The following is a 16,338-nucleotide window of genomic DNA, read 5'->3' on the forward strand; positions in this document are numbered from 1 at the left end:
GCACCCAATTTACCCATAACAAGTAAGCCAACCTCTTCGGTCTTCAACCCCAATGCCATACTAGGATTCATCTTATATTTACAGTATACACTATATTTACAACCAATGGTTATTTCATCTTATAGTTCTTGATTTGATTTTTTTATTTTGATATTATTTTACTTTGTTTTTTATTTTGAGTTTATTGGTCTTTGATTGAATATTTCATTATTTTTTATTTTGATTTTAAATACTTTATTGATTTTTTATTTAAGTTGTTTGGATGAAGTTTAAACCGTGGCATTTGGTGATGATGATAATGAAAAAGTGGATGGTTTGGCATAAAATGAAAATGTGATATGAAAATAAGGATATTTTTGTCTTTTCTTATTGACCTAACGACCAAATTGACTAAAATAAAATGGAAGAAGTAATGTTATGACAAAAGTAAAATACGGAGACTTCAAAAAATATTTATCGAAATGGAGGGATTTAGTAGTTGTTTATTTTCCTTAGAATTTATTTGTTTCAATAAGGGTGTTTAAAGTCAAAATTTGGGAAATTTTTTATTTCCTTGGTTATTTGAGAAGGTTCAGCCACATCTTCCAAATGGGAATGGCAATAAAGACTTCTTTAGGCAAAGCAAGGAAATTATTACTATTTAGTATTTACAACATGAAATTTTTACAAATTATTGAAATTTGAGTTTATTATTTTGTAAGTTAGCAACTTAAAAAAAATCACTAGTTACAAAATACATAAAGTATTTACAAATTAAAACACTCTCATAAAGTATTTACTTCATCCAAGAGAAAAAATTACTGAGATACTCATTCCAACACTTATTGATTCAATAAGTTACTTTTTGATAAAATGAAATAGTTAAATCAACGTAAAAAGCATGAACTTTAATGTGATGTTTTTGGCCGATTCAGCTAATTCCTTGTCAATTATAACCTCCGTGTCAATTTCAGCCTTTATCCAGAGTTTGTCAATTTGTTGATTATTCAACCGTTAATTCACCCCATAACACGCCGACTCACATTCATGTTGCAATTCTTTAGTCATTCATCTTCACTTTTAGAATTTCTACATTGAAAGATTGCGTTGTTGAGACAATCTTTTTCCCATTCAATCGCAAGCTTGAAAAAGTTTGGTACAATTACACAATTAATGGATTCTTGATGGAACCTCAACAAGCAACTCGTTGTCAATAATCCCAAGGTTCACCTAGTAGATTTCTTTGCTTCCAGAGTTGCATCACTCAACTGCACCCAATTGGACTGTAGACAAAGACCACAATTGATAATAAAAAATAAATCCATAGTATTGATTGATAGAATTAAAAATGTTGACCAAATAATTAAAAAAAAAAACCCCAAAAATTCAGGCTTTTTTAAGAGATTAAGCCAAAAAAAAAAAAATGTTTGTTGTGTTAACAATTAAGGGACAAAGACCAGAAAACTGTTAATTCATATTTTTGTGGCACAGGATTAATATGAACTGTAGTACATTCCCTTAATTGTTAATGGAATAAAACAAATTCTTTTTTTATGGATATCCTTCAGCAAATTGATTAGTTGAATATATTGGAGGAAATAGGATGTAACCAGAAGCTGTTGATTTTCTTTTTTTAGGATTTTCTACAGTGTATTGTTTTTTTATTTTTAAATTTTTTCCTGGTTGAAATTTAAACTAGATAAGAATGTTATACTATGTTGCACAGAAACCGAAACATGGAAGCGTGGATGATGATGCAACGTGTTGATGATGTCATGACTATTAAATTTGAGGCCAATTTTACATTAGCAGCTAGTTATATGGCAAAAAATCCATTAATTATCATCGAATCAGCTGCCATGTCATAAAAATTGATTCCCATTAGTTTGTTACGTAAACTGGAGACAGCTAATTGTAATATTTTATAAATTTAGATATTCAATCATTGTTGTTCTTCGTTGAGACATAAAAATAAAAAAAATATAGAAAGTTCAGACACTAATATAGAATAATTTTCCCTTAAAAAATTAATACTAGTGGAGTAATCTTAGCTCACGGGAAAGAGAATGAACGCCTTGAGGAAGGAATAATTTGATTTCACTGCAGAATGAAGCAGAGAACTTGAGAAACTTAAGATAATACATCCTCAAAAGGTTATTTAATAATATATTAGTTGAAAAAATAAAGGTAATTTAATTTTAATTAATTATTAATTTTTCTATTTAAATATAAATTTTTTAGTTAATATATTTAAATATAAAACTTTATATGCAATTATATTGTAGCAAAATATGATTAAAGTTTTTTATTTTAAATAATATATCATTTTATATGCTATTTATTTTTTAAATATGATAAGATTATAATAAATATATGATAATAATATAATTAAGTATACCAAATGAGACCAAGGATTACACAAGTACTATTTACAATTGACATTGATTATATTATTTTATTACTAAAATTTCTTATTACGTTTGATTAGTGTAAATAAATAAATAATATTTTTTTACATTAAATATATTTTATTAAGGGTAAGTTGATAACATATTATTTTATATACTATAAATATATTAAACTAACTATATATTGAGAATACTAATTAAGAAGTTTTGTTCCATTATAATTAGGAATTACTGAATTAAAATCCTACTGTAGAAAAACTTTGTCCTATCATATATATATATATGTGTGTGTGTGTGTGTGTTTAGTTTAAATTGCTTTTGGTATCAAGAATTTGTTTATTTTTGTTGTCAATAATTTTTGGTTTTGCTATCAAGAATATGTTCTTATTGGCTTAATAATTATTTTTATATATAACTGCATATGCTATATCATTATATTTTTTTAATACTTTTGTGGGAGATAACAATGATATGAAAGACTAAATTGATATTCAACATGATGATACTCACAAAAATAATGAAGTATTAGAATGTTAGTCACGAGAATGGATTATTAAGAAAATAATATTAGTTGATTTTAGGAGAAATATTATATTTTTATTATCTATTTATTTTAATATTTTATTCTAGAAAATATTTATTACCTCCTCTAACATTCAAACTCTGGATTCAAGAAAATAAATTGTTGAGTAAAATTATATATCAAGTTAGCTAATGGATTTAATTATTTATAATATTGAATGTTCAAAATATTAATAAAACAAAAATTGACTAAGAATAAGGTAAAATATTCTTAATATCATTGATAATTTTATTATAATATATCAGTTTAGATACACTTAGGTTTCATGCTGACACGTCCTAGCTGCTGCTAACAATAGTTCCAGCTTGAATTTCACCAAATCTCATAAATTATATACTAAATTAAGAAAAATATTATAAGAACTATGAATTTGATTGTTAATTTTACATTTAATTAACTATTTAGCCAAATTTAACCTTAAACCATTACTCCAAGAACCGTAGCTATGAATTAGCTCAAATCATTCCATGAAACTTAAAATTAATCTAGAAAAATTGTGAATTAACAAGAGGTTTATAACAAAAAGTTAAAAATATAAGTGAGAACAACGAGTAACATATAACAAAAAAATATGTATGTGTAAATGTAAAAATTATCGAGACGAACAGTTACTAAATCAAATGAATTTACTATCAAAAAAAAATCATGATAATTAAAATTAGATTTTAAAAAATAATAGTATTATATAATATAAAAAATTAAAAAACTAATTTTCAATTAAAAACAACAAGTATTAACATGTACAACACATGTTAAAAAAAAAAACTAGTATTATATTGTCACAACTCATTTCCATGGACCGGACCGGCACTAGGACCTGGGTGGGTTTAAGGCCCCCGAAGCCCGTAGTAAGTCTAACTTATTTAAATTTCACATTCTATTCATAATTATGAATTCAGGCCCATTAACTTATTATACATATGCATCCAAAATACGGTTCATATATTTAATATGGACTTGTATTATTTATTTACAACCCAACTGGAATACAATTGCGGAACTTACCTTTATATTTACATCGTTATTTCTATCATTAACAGTCTTCTACAATAAGTGTCTCAACTCCATAGGGCTTTCCTTTCTTTCTATTACCTGGAAAAAAATAGTAGGCAGGGGTGAGCGTCAAACTCAATGAGTAGGGTTAGATAACCCTCTCACCCCACACAATCACACAGATGCTAAAATATTTTTATCTGGTTCTCGTTTAATTATATGATCATGCAGTTTGTCACACAAATGGCAATACAACAACAATCACAAGTATTATCACCTTCATATAATCACATCACGTGGAAATTAGTCAGTGGCACCACCTGAAACCCCAACGAGCCGTCCTCACACATGGCTCGCCCTCTCGAACATGTGCACCAGGGAGCCGATCCCCCATACGGCCAACTGGTCTCATCCTCACTGACCAGTCCTCTCATTGTTTTTCCATTCTCTCTTTTCTTTTCCATACCAACAGGAGGCAACCCGGTGGTCTCCATCCAATCTAGATCATCAAGTGCTCACAACAAGAGGCCACCTTGTGGGCTACAATCAAATCTAGATTATCAGGTGCGCAACAACAAGAAGTCATCCTGTGGTTTTCCATATAATCCATATCATCAGGTGCACACAGGGGCGCAGATCTCCCATTTACCCGGCTGACAGTCAAATTCCATATCATATCATATTCAGGATCCATATCACATAGACCGTCCTCACAAACCCCTGGTGGTCCACTTCATCCCAATTCCACACAAACAAGGCATAGTATATTCATAGCACAAGTAATCAAACAATTTTTAATAGCAACAAATAGTGCATTATAATATGGCAATTCAACAAAAGAATGCATGTTAACATTTAGCCGTGAACGCATGAATGCAGGCGGATGATACTAATTATCTAACACTACTCACAGTTCTTTATTGTCCTTCATAGGACTATCTCTACCACTGCACGCTTCCAGCTTTTGTCTTCATATTCCGGAACCTTATAAGCATCTAAAATAATAAGAAAATTCTAAATAAGAATCCTAATTCGAAAAATGTTTGCATATTCATTTATTAGTTTGGTTACTAGTTAATTAACTGACTTGTCAACTACATTGTACATATACTGTGTTTTATTATTTATTTATTTATTCTAATTTCTAACCTTTAGATGAAATTTCTAGTTATTCGGTAAGTAATATTTTATAATAATAATAATGATAATAATAAGAATACCTAATGTTCTAATCGTTACTACCTACTAATGTAATTCTTCATTAAGTATTTTACTGAAAATTCGATAACATTTCCTCTATAAACTGGACTATCCAAATTCTCATATTTTTCACAAATTCACACTGTCCATTATAATTAATTATTTTATAACTATTTATTTGTCAATAAAATTCCTAAAATTTATTATTAGTTAGAAATTTATATTTCGATACCAACCTTATAATTAGTATTCATGAAATATCTTTAACAATATCTAATTTAATTTATCTAAATACTTAACTAACTCCATTAATTAATTAATTCGGGATTTATTCAAAAATTGCGAATTAAGCTTTAGAGTGTACCGATTGAAAATCGGATGACGAATCCACAGTCTACACGAGAAGAGGAAGATTCTGCCTTTTTGGTGTCTCGCCGGAGTGTCGCCGGACCGCCGCCGCCGCAGCCGTGCACGGTGGCCGGGAAAGTCAAATCTTCACCAAAATTAACAAACAATACATCATTTTATTCGTTTCGATGAGAGGATTACTAATATGTATTCAAATTAAGATGGGTGTGAACTATTTGGCTGGAAATTGACCGGAAAGGTTCGGTGATACCCATTTTGTGTTTTCCGATTCCGGCTATTACAGTCGACGAGGAGGCCACCAAATGAAAGAGGAAGAAGAGAGGAGTCATTTGATACTCACCTTGCGCCCAAAGCTTGCCTGAAACGGCGTGAATCGTCGGAGAAAGGTGTCGCTACGGTGGCCGAAACTTCAAGCTCTTCCCCTTCAAAAAAGATGCAGTTTCAGTTCAAGTCAAAGCCATATTCTTCTTCCTTGCGTTGAGTAGATGTTTTTAGAGTATTCATTTGCCGGATTTGGTGGCCGGAGGACGGAGATCGAAGGAGAGGAAGAGAGGGTCACGCGAAGAAGAAGAAGAGGAGGAAAGAAAAAGAAAGAAAAGAGGTTCTAGAGAGTTCTGGCCCATTCCGGTTCGATTCGAACCGGTTTGGTCCAAATTAACAATTCGACTCGATTTCTATTTGGTTTATTGGTTTTTTTTCTCTTGGTTTTTGAAAAATTGAAACGGATTTACGGTTCCTGTTATTAATAATTAAATATTTATTGTATAACCCCATTTTTATTCTTTCTCATTTGATTTATTTAATTGATTAATCAAATTTAGGATTACTAAGTGGTAAATCTAATTTTATTATTATTTTAAGTCGTCTGATATCAATTCTAAGAAGTTTAAATTATCTTTCGACTAGGTGTTCCGATAACTTGTTTTGGGCTTGAGTCCAACTGGCTTTTTAGGCCCAGATTAAAATTGCTCGGTACTTAAGCCCATATCGTCACAAATTCAGATTTTTGATTTGTTAAAAATTCATGAGTTTTGAAAATAAAAATTCAGGGTATTACATATATAATGTATAATATTACATATGATAATATATACATAAAGTGGTAATATTCCATATTATACGGTAATACAATATAATATGATAATGCTATTTGATGAATACTAAATAAGGTATATATTAAATATAATAAAAATATAATATTTTTAAGAATTTTAATGTTATTGGTTAAAAAAATAAATTTAATTTAATTTTGAGTAGTTATATTATACTAAATAATACACATATTAAATGTGGTAAGTACATAATATGTTTAATTATCAATTTTAATAAATTTTTAATTTGGTTATAATTATTTTCTACAAATAACTTATTTTACAAAAAATAAATGTAATTTATTAGTTTATTAAGGAATATATTATAAGATTTATTAGTCTATTTAAATAGAAATATCATTTGGGGAATGCAATTCTGAAATATAGTAATGGCAAAAAAAAAGAAATGTATTAAAATTCTTTCCATCAATGACGATTATCATGTACTTTTTGCATTATCATCATGTCTATATAATAAGTCCATACCTCCAATTATAAAATGAATATAACAACGTAAAAAAATAATGATAATGGCACAAACAAGATCTCTACTCCTTCCTCTTTCTTTCACTTGTTGTCTTTGCTCAAGCCATTGGTAATTTCTCTTTTGGTCTTCAAATTTATGTACGTGTGTCTGTATTTGTTTAGCATTTTTATTTATTTATTAAGAGGTGCAATGAGCCGAAATAATACAATAACTAAATAATAAAAGGTAATTTTTCCTCCCATTCACCAAATTGGCGAAAACTCTTATGGGCATGAGGACTCAAACTCGAGATCTCTCACTCTTCACACATGTGTTCATTTACCATGGAAATCATTTTCTAGTAAGTTTAATGTTTCTAATTAATTTTATATTTATATGTTGTAGAAATGAGCGACGATCCAGACGTTAGTTGTGTTTTAGCTCCCACACCTTATATGTTCAGGTTTGATTATACCGGCCCATGCCTTGGAAAAATTATTAGATAGAATCAGTTTACCACGTCAGCATTTTGCCATCAAATTCAATATTTTCAATATTATTGAAAATATTGCAATCAAATGCATTTTGCCAGAAAATTAAGATGAGTAATTTTACTCAACAAATTAATTACATCAAACGTAAACATTCATTTAATCCATCTCTTTTGTTTTACTTTTTTTTTATATATTTTTTATTATCTTACATATCTTCTCTCTAAAAAGTCTCAAAATTCTTTCTAATTTTATTTCGATTTTAGAATAATATTTGAAATAGGAAAAAAAAATAAAAAAAAAAGAAATGTATAATTTAGAAAGTTAAATAAAGTGAAGCAATTGAGTAAAATAGTTCATTTTGAATTTGTGATGAGAAAATTCTAGCTAAACCCACTTAATTGTATTAAAATAATCAATTTAGACATTTAATTGCAAATATTTCTCATTCAAACACCAAAATAGAAAATACTAAAGAATTCAAACACTAAATTTATAATTATCCTATAATTATAAATTTTATTCTACAATGCTCTTTTTTTGGTTGAAAAAGATACGGTTAATCTGCTAATATCAATTGTGTTTCAGAGTAAAAAACAAGAAAAAATATGCGAGTGGAGTTGCGCAGAGTGAAAGAAATTGATGATTTAATGATTTTATGAGACAATGAAATGCATGGAATCAAATCAATCAGGATTCCCATAATTTTATTAAAATTATTTTTTTATCAAAAAATATAAATTGCTATTGTTATCAAATGCAAACAAGCAAAATTCATAATTAAGAATTTGCATAAAAAACATCAAATCAAATAATTTCAATTATTTACTCACTAACTGTCCGTTATGCAAAATTAACTGTTTTGATAGTTATTAACTATTTTAATAACACTGAGCTGTTTTAATAGCGTGAATTAACTTTTCACAAAAACACGGTTACCAAACATAGCCTAAATAATTTAGAATAAGAAACTCGTTAGTTGTTACTTGTTGATTATTGAAAGCTAACCCCAAAAACAAATTAAAATTCTAGCCTTCATACCAAATATTAAAAGGTGAAACTCCCTTGTACTTCAAAAATGTTCAGTATATGAGTTAACGCTTCAACTTTATATAATAATAAATTAAAAAAAAAAAAATCTAATGACATCCTTTTAATTTTTAGATTAAACCATTAAATCCTTCAACAATTAAAATCACATATATTAAACATTTGGCCTTCTAAAATTGCACATTTTATACAATGTTCAATTATTGAATAGATATTTGATAAGTGTAATCATTCGAACAAGTGTCCAATGACAATAAATATAATTTTCTAAAGTCCAAAGTGTCCAACAATAGTATTCAATAGATATATTTTTATAAGTTTAAGGGTTTAATACATCAAATGTAGAACTAAGGTGCCACTAGATATTTCTAGTAAAGCTCAGGCATCAATTTATACTTTTGTCTACTTAATAAAAGAGAAAGAATATGAGCAATCATCTTTCAACCATCTCAAATAGTTTCACGTCCTTTATCAATCTATTTTTTTGCTCAATACACATGCAAAAGAACAAATATAATTGTTCCTTTTACGTGATTCATCCCTTTTTCCCTTTAAAATCACAATTTTTATTATTTTAATGATAGTATGTTTTAACATTATTGATTAAAATTTTGATATATTTGTTACCTAAGTGGTAGCAAGCCAAAACTTTTTGAAATTGACTTTCATGCTCCTTGACAATTGCACGTTTTGTGAGGTTTAATTCAACCCGTCATGACTATTAACAAAAGGAGTTCTAACGGCTTTAATTACTTTATTAGTGACAATATATGTTTTCCCAACCTCAAAACAATCATTGAAATGTTAGATAGTAGGTCAAATTCGAAATCCTATAAGAAACAAATAAATATAATAACTAATGAATAAAAAAATTGTAAAGAAAAATTATAAACCAAACAAATGCAAACAACAAAACAAAACTCCATATAAAATGGAAAGATCATAAACTCCACACAAGATGGAGATAAAACACAAATAATGATAGAAACATAAATAACACGAATCTATGCTATAATAGACATAGATACGTAATTTATTTAACGAAAAACACAAAAATTTACATTAAAATTAAAAATATAAGAGGGGCTGTCGCAAGAGCGGTTGGAGCATTAAGCATATGCTAACATTGGTTTGCCAATAACGAGATATTGAAATCTCGAAGCCTTCGAAAACCAACGCTTCCTTCCTCCTTACTCCTGAACAACTTGGTCCAAGAAGCCTAATGGATGCCAATAGATGTATCTTCATTGCTATTTTTTCACCAAAATTGATTCATAGCATTTTCAATTGTGTCACAAGTATTGATAGGCAATAAAAATATTAACATTAGATAATTTAGTATCGCTTAAGCTACCATATTCAGTAAGATTTCCTTTTCGACTTACAAGAGTATCTTACGCTTCCAACCTTGTAACCTTTTCATGACCTTATCAATTTTATATAAAAACTTCCTTTTTGCTTTTGCCAATCACCAATGGTAAGCCCAAGTAGTTTGAGTAACATGATGCTTTACTAACACCAAGTAAATTACAAATAATCTCATGCATATCTCGATCTGTATTAGCACTAAAATGAACCTCAGATTTACTAAAATTCACCTGTTGTCTCGAGGCATGTTATATGTTGTAGAAATGAGCGACGATCCAGACCTTAGCTGTGTTTTAGCTCCCACACCTTGTACAACCAGGTTTGATTATACCGGCCCATGCCTTGGAGAAATTCTTAGATAGAATCAGTTTACCACGTCAACTATAGACTCACTTAATAAATATAATTGTTCCTTTTACATAATTCATCTCTTTTTCCCTTTAAAATCACAATTTTTATTATTTTTAATGATAGTATGTTTTAACATTATTGATTAAAATTTTGATATATTTGTTACCTAAGTGGTAGCAAGCCAAAACTTTTTGAAATTGACTTTCATGCTCCTTGACAATGGCACGTTTTGTGAGGTTTAATTCAACCCGTCATGACTATTACCAAAAGGAGTTCTAACGGCTTTAATTACTTTAATTACTTTATATATGTTTTCCCAACCACACTACTAGGAACATGCCATACTACTAGGGTTTAAAAGATGAAGATCATCATATAGTTGAAAACTTCTCCACAAATTGCAACATATCCAAATAAACCAAACAAATGCAAACAATAAAACAAAACTCCACATAAAATGGAGAGATCATAAACTCCACACAAAATGGAGAGATCATAAACTCCACACAAGATGGAGATAAAACACAAATAATAGTAGAAACATAAATAACACGAATCTATGCTATAATAAACATAGATACGTAATTTATTTAACGGAAAACACAAAAATTTACAATAAAATTAAAAATATAAGAGGGGCTGTCGCAAGAGCGGTTGGAGCATTAAGCATATGATAGCATTGGTTCGCCAATAAAGAGATATTGAAATCTCGAAGCCTTCGAAAACCAACGCTTCCTTCCTCCTTACTCCTGAACAACTTGGTCCAAGAAGCCTAATGGATGCCAATAGATGTATCTTCATTGCTATTTTTCCACCAAAATTGATTCATAGCATTCTCAATTGTGTCACAAATATTGACAGGCAATAAAAATATTAACATTAGATAATTTAGTATCGCTTAAGCTACCATATTCAGTAAGATTTCCTTTGTGGCTTACAACAGTATCTTTACGCTTCCAACCTTATAACCTTTTCATGACCTTATCAATTTTATATAAAAACTTCCTTTTTGCTTTTGCCAATCACCAATGGTAAGCCCAAGTAGTTTGAGTAACATGATGCTTTACTAACACCAAGTAAATTACAAATAATCTCATACATACCTTGATCTGTATTAGCACTAAAATGAACCTCAGATTTATTAAAATTCACATGTTGTCTCGAGGCTTGTTAATAGAGAGACAAACAATGTTTAATAATGAAAGCTTTCGACACTTGTGCCCGAAGGAAATAATACGCAATAAAAGGTGCTCCTTAAGACACACTACAACCATGTAATTGACCGCTTGCTTCAAACTTTATCATTAGAACGAAAAGTGTTTGGCATAGATAATAAATAGATATGGTGATATGAGATCTGTGGGTCCCGAATATATATGGCACAACCCAAGAGGGGGGTGAATTGGGTTTTCTAAAAATTGAAATTAGTTTTAGAAATTCTAAACAGAAATTAGAATTCTAAATGCAGCGGAAAATAGACAGAGCTTTTTGAGAGTAGAATATGGATTAGAATCTCCCCACAATGTTCTAATCTCAAATATCGAAAGTCTGTGCAAAGTGCAGCTATTGATTAGAACAGCTTCACACTGACTTGTACAATATCAGAGCTTCTTTATGAAGGAAAGTTATTGAACTCAGAACTTCCTCATAAAGCTTGCAGAATCATATAAAGCTATGTAGAAGATAGTTATTGAAATTCAGAACTTCTTCACAAAGCCTTAATTAAATGTTAAAGTAACTTTATGATAGAAAGTTAACAGGATTAGAACATCCTCATAAAGTTTAGAAAATAAAATAGAAACCCAAACAGTGAATTATACTGGGAATAGAACAGCAGTTAGAACATTGTATATTCACTTTATCAGAATACCAGAGTTCTAATGTTCAGGAAAGATAAGACTTATTATCGTTTTTAGAACATCTGAATAATTAACAATTTTAGTGTTTCAGAAAGATTAAGCAAGAGTGTAAAAGAGACAGTATCAACCAAACTTCAGAAATAAAGAGATCAACACCGAGAATTATAGTGGTTCGGCACTAACTCGCCTACATCCACTCCCCAAGACACATCTTGAGATCCTCAACTAAGTTATCTCTTTTAAAGGGTAAGAGACAAACCAACAGTACAAGGCAATAGATCAACACCTAGATCTACCCTTTTGTCCCACTAGATTTTCCAAAGGTTCTAGTTAACCTCAACCCTTCCTGTTTTTGGCAGAGTACAGAAAACTCAGTTCAAGACATTACTATCCCACACATGGAGAAGGTCGCTTGATAACCTCAATCTCAATAGCTTCTAACCTAAGCTATTACACTCAAAAGTTTAACAAATAATAAGCCTGTCTACTATAAAATACAGATTCTAAATAGACAGAAAGAAACGCCTATATAAGCACAGGAAAAAAACAGTTTTATCAGATTAGAAGTTCGATTAGAACACAGAACTGTTTTTCAAAAGTAATTGTAAAAATTCTTTTCACTTTAAATATTGAAAACATTAAGTATAGAGATGAAAAGAAAATGGGGGTAGAGTAAGTTTTGAGAGAAAAGGATTCGTTCAATGAGAGAGAGTGCTCTTAAAACAAATACTCTTACTTCACCGAATGAATAAGGCGTGAATGTTCCTTTATATAGGAAGCTAAGTAGCTGTCGCTTTTGGAAAGAGATAATTTTGTTTTAAAATCAGTATATCTTCATTCCTTTTTAAAAGATGCGAAAATCTTTGTTACCAAAAGATTACTTCATCCCTTTTGGTAAGAGAATAAAACACGGTTTTGATTTCCTTTAAATAAGAAATTTTCGACAGCAATATTTGGAAAGAATTATTTGCGGAAAAGATGTTCTTACTAAAACCGAAAGATATTCCTCTTCGTTTTTAGGTAAGAAAAATAATTAGATCTTTCAAAAATATATTTTCGGAAAGAGAGAGATTTGTATTACCAAAAACATTAAGAAAAAAAATCTCTTTAGTTTTAGGAAAATAAATCTTTTCAATTTAAAGGAATATTTTCGAAAATAGATTGTTTGAAGAAAATTAATTTTCCGAAAAATATTTTGAGAGAGAAAAAGATTTTTGTGCTCATATATGGATTTTCTCTCTATCCTACAAAATTTCCTAAATACCTAGCTACTAGGTCTTCGAAATCTTCACACTCAAAGTAGGACTTGCCTTGTATGATTTTATTTCCAAAGAATTTCTGCATAAAATAAAATTAGCACAAATAACATAATTTTAAATTTATTTATTTTGTATTAATCATTAAAATCCGAGATAAGACTTTTGACCCTTGAGCCAACAAGATCATCCTGGCGGAATCCCCTCTCCGGAATAATAGGCTCATACATCTTACCATTATGTATCACTGAGTACACTATAGTGGTAACCATTCTCATAACATTTTCCACCCATGGCACACAAAATCCCAACTTCAACAATAATTGCTTTAAAAAAACTCATTCGACTATATCGTAGGCTTTAGACATATCTATTTTTGGAGCAACAAAACCTTGATTACCTTATGTTTTTCTTTTCTAAAAGTGCATCACCTCATATGCCACCATTTCGTTATCATAAATATAGCACCCAAGTATAAAAACGCTTTGTCTTTTTGAAATAACACTGACTAAACAATGTTTCATTTGGTTAGCCATGACCTTACTTATAATCTTATCAACAACGTTACATAATGAATTGATTCTCGAATCAGAAACATATAAACATGTCCAGTGTAATATTTGAGATGAGAGAAAAAAAATATATTAAAGCGAGAAAAGTATAGAGAAAATGTCCAGTGTAATATTTGAGATGAGAGAAAAAAAATATATTAAAACGAGAAAAGTATAGAGAAGATGAATGAGAGGAAATTTTTGAGAGGCATTCACCATGCTAACACAATATTAATTATTAATTTTTTCACTCAGGTGTGCCACCTCAGTTATCAGGTGTACTCTTGTGGAAACTGATCAGAAGAGAGTTTAATGTTAAAAAATAGAAATTGAGATAGTCTTAAGTGACAAATTTAAAATGAGGCAGCATAAAGTGGTACCTTATAAGTTGGAGAAGTTCGAGTGAAAATAAACCGGCGTATGTACATATAATAATTTTTATAATTTTATTTCAATGAAAATTGAAAAGGAAAAACAACTCTCTTTCTCTGCAACTACGAAATAGATGTCTTAAGCAAGATCCGTGTAATATATTTACGAGGGAGTTGGCATTTTTGGGTTTTGGTGTGAGCCAATAGAATGGCCTCCACCTCGCAGTCCCTCCGCTTTCTAGCTCCGGCCTCCGCCGGTCCCGGTGGCGGCAGCTTTGATGCTCTCAATCGCATACTTGTAGACCTCTGCACTCGTGGCAACCCCAAGGTATTGCCAATTTTTCCGTCTCTTATTCTTCTTCGTTTTCTTTCTTTTTGTTTTGCGGGGAAATGAAGTGAGAGGGAGACGGAAGGGTGAGAATTGTGCTTCTGTTTGCATTTTGGTTGCGAATTGCGGATTAGTGATGGAGTTAGTTTGGAGTGGAATAAACAAGTGAAGTTCATTTTGCAGTTAGACTTGGTTCCCGGGGGTTAGTGTAAATATTGTTGAGCTTCTCTGTTTGACAGTCGAGAAAGTGGTGGAAAAACAGTGACAGTGAAAATCAAAATAGTTCTATATCTCTTTCTGAATTAAGGATAAACTAGCTTGAAATGAGCTTGTAGTTGTGTTTTGTTGAGTTTATGAGTACTGATTTTAGGATTCTATGCTACTTTACTTGAAAATACAATGCAAGAATGAGAAGTCGACATATGTTTCAGCTTTTCGTTTTGTTGCTTTCTGTTGAATTAATTGTGTAATTTATGTTGGTGCTTTATATTAGCTTCTTTAAAACTTGCTATCTGCCTGATTTAAAGTATGTTATTTGTTTTTATTGTTTATGTATGGTATTTAATTTCTGGGCTTTGATGGATAAATGTTGTGCTATATACAGGAAGGCACATCAATGGCCTTAAGAAAACATTTGGAGGAGGAAGCCCGTGATCTTAGTGGAGAAGCTTTTTCCCGTTTCATGGATCAGTTATATGAAAAGATTTCGAGTCTGCTAGAAAGTAACGAAGTTGCTGAGAATTTGGGAGCCTTAAGAGCCATTGACGAGTTGATAGATGTGGCACTTGGCGAGAATGCCTCTAAAGTCTCTAAATTTTCTATTTATACGCGGAATGTGTTTGAAGTAAAACGAGATCGTGATGTGTTGACCCTTGCTAGTAGGGTTCTTGGCCATTTGGCTAGGGCTGGAGGGGCAATGACTGCAGATGAAGTGGAATTTCAGGTTTATTCTAGCTTTATTTAATTGTTAGTATTTCTCTTGCTTTGCATCACCTTACATTTCTTTTTTGTCATAGGTGAAAATGGCAGTAGACTGGCTTCGCAATGATAGAGCAGAATATCGTCTCTTTGCTGCAGTCTCAATCTTGAAAGTATAGTACTATTTTCTCTCACAAATTATTGGAAAAAATATTTTTTTTTTTTCCTTGTTACTAGTGTTTAGTTGGAAGACTAAATTGTTTAGTTCGGAAACTCAGTTTGTCTTTTGTCAACATTTTCTTTCGATTTTCAGTAATATCTTCATGGTCGAGACATGTACTCTGCATTTTGACCATGGCAGGAAATGGCAGAAAATGCTTCCACAGTATTCAATGTTCATGTACCTGAATTTGTCGACGCTATCTGGGTTGCATTGAGGCATCCAACACTGGAGGTTAGAGAGCGAGCTGTTGAGGCATTGCGTGCTTGCCTTCGAGTTATTGAAAAGCGTGAGACACGTTGGCGTGTGCAATGGTTAGTACAGTTATGAAATATTTCAATTTATGAAAGTAAATATATTTGGCATCAAGAAGTTCTACTTGGGCGATTGCTTGACCTGTCCTAATTCACCTGGCCACTCATTTGGGGAAGAAAAAAAAGCAAAAATAAGAGAGCTCCGGAGGCTATTTGAGATGTTTGAAGGATG

The 16,338-nt window shown here is 30.5% G+C and overlaps 1 protein-coding gene and 1 long non-coding RNA gene across 3 annotated transcripts; one reads left to right on the top strand and one right to left on the bottom strand.

The window, feature by feature from the left end:
* Positions 1 to 3,854: 3,854 nt before the first annotated feature.
* On the bottom strand, positions 3,855 to 6,102 carry LOC119371244 (uncharacterized). The gene is made up of 4 exons (XR_016321431.1): positions 5,873 to 6,102; positions 5,528 to 5,656; positions 4,875 to 4,958; positions 3,855 to 4,062 (listed from the first exon to the last, which is right to left on the bottom strand). It is a non-coding gene; the product is annotated as an uncharacterized LOC119371244 (long non-coding RNA).
* An 8,325-nt stretch (positions 6,103 to 14,427) lies between these two features.
* LOC149495407 (serine/threonine-protein kinase TOR-like) lies at positions 14,428 to 16,224 on the top strand. Of its 2 annotated transcripts, none has more exons than XM_089722626.1 (4): positions 14,428 to 14,714; positions 15,319 to 15,657; positions 15,731 to 15,805; positions 15,994 to 16,224. In XM_089722626.1, exons 1-4 carry the CDS (start codon positions 14,595 to 14,597, stop codon positions 16,180 to 16,182), a joined length of 723 nt encoding a protein of 240 aa, XP_089578752.1. In that variant the 5' UTR covers positions 14,428 to 14,594; the 3' UTR covers positions 16,183 to 16,224. The 2 variants fall into 2 exon arrangements, with proteins under 2 accessions (XP_089578752.1, XP_089578753.1); XM_089722627.1 differs by having other exon boundaries at positions 14,429 to 14,714; positions 15,946 to 16,224.
* The last annotated feature ends 114 nt before the right edge of the window (positions 16,225 to 16,338 follow it).

This window comes from Jatropha curcas, chromosome 6, assembly GCF_041381405.1.
Source record: "Jatropha curcas cultivar XTBG-Jc1 chromosome 6, XTBG_Jcur_1.0, whole genome shotgun sequence".
NCBI lineage: Eukaryota > Viridiplantae > Streptophyta > Magnoliopsida > Malpighiales > Euphorbiaceae > Jatropha > Jatropha curcas.

Coding starts and splice junctions, on each gene's coding strand:
- LOC149495407 (XM_089722626.1), top strand. CDS start 14,595: ATGGCCTCCACCTCGCAGTCCCTCCGCTTTCTAGCTCCGGCCTCCGCC. Junction 15,658..15,730: donor CAGATGAAGTGGAATTTCAG/GTTTATTCTAGC, acceptor TTTTTGTCATAG/GTGAAAATGGCAGTAGACTG. Junction 15,806..15,993: donor CTGCAGTCTCAATCTTGAAA/GTATAGTACTAT, acceptor TGACCATGGCAG/GAAATGGCAGAAAATGCTTC.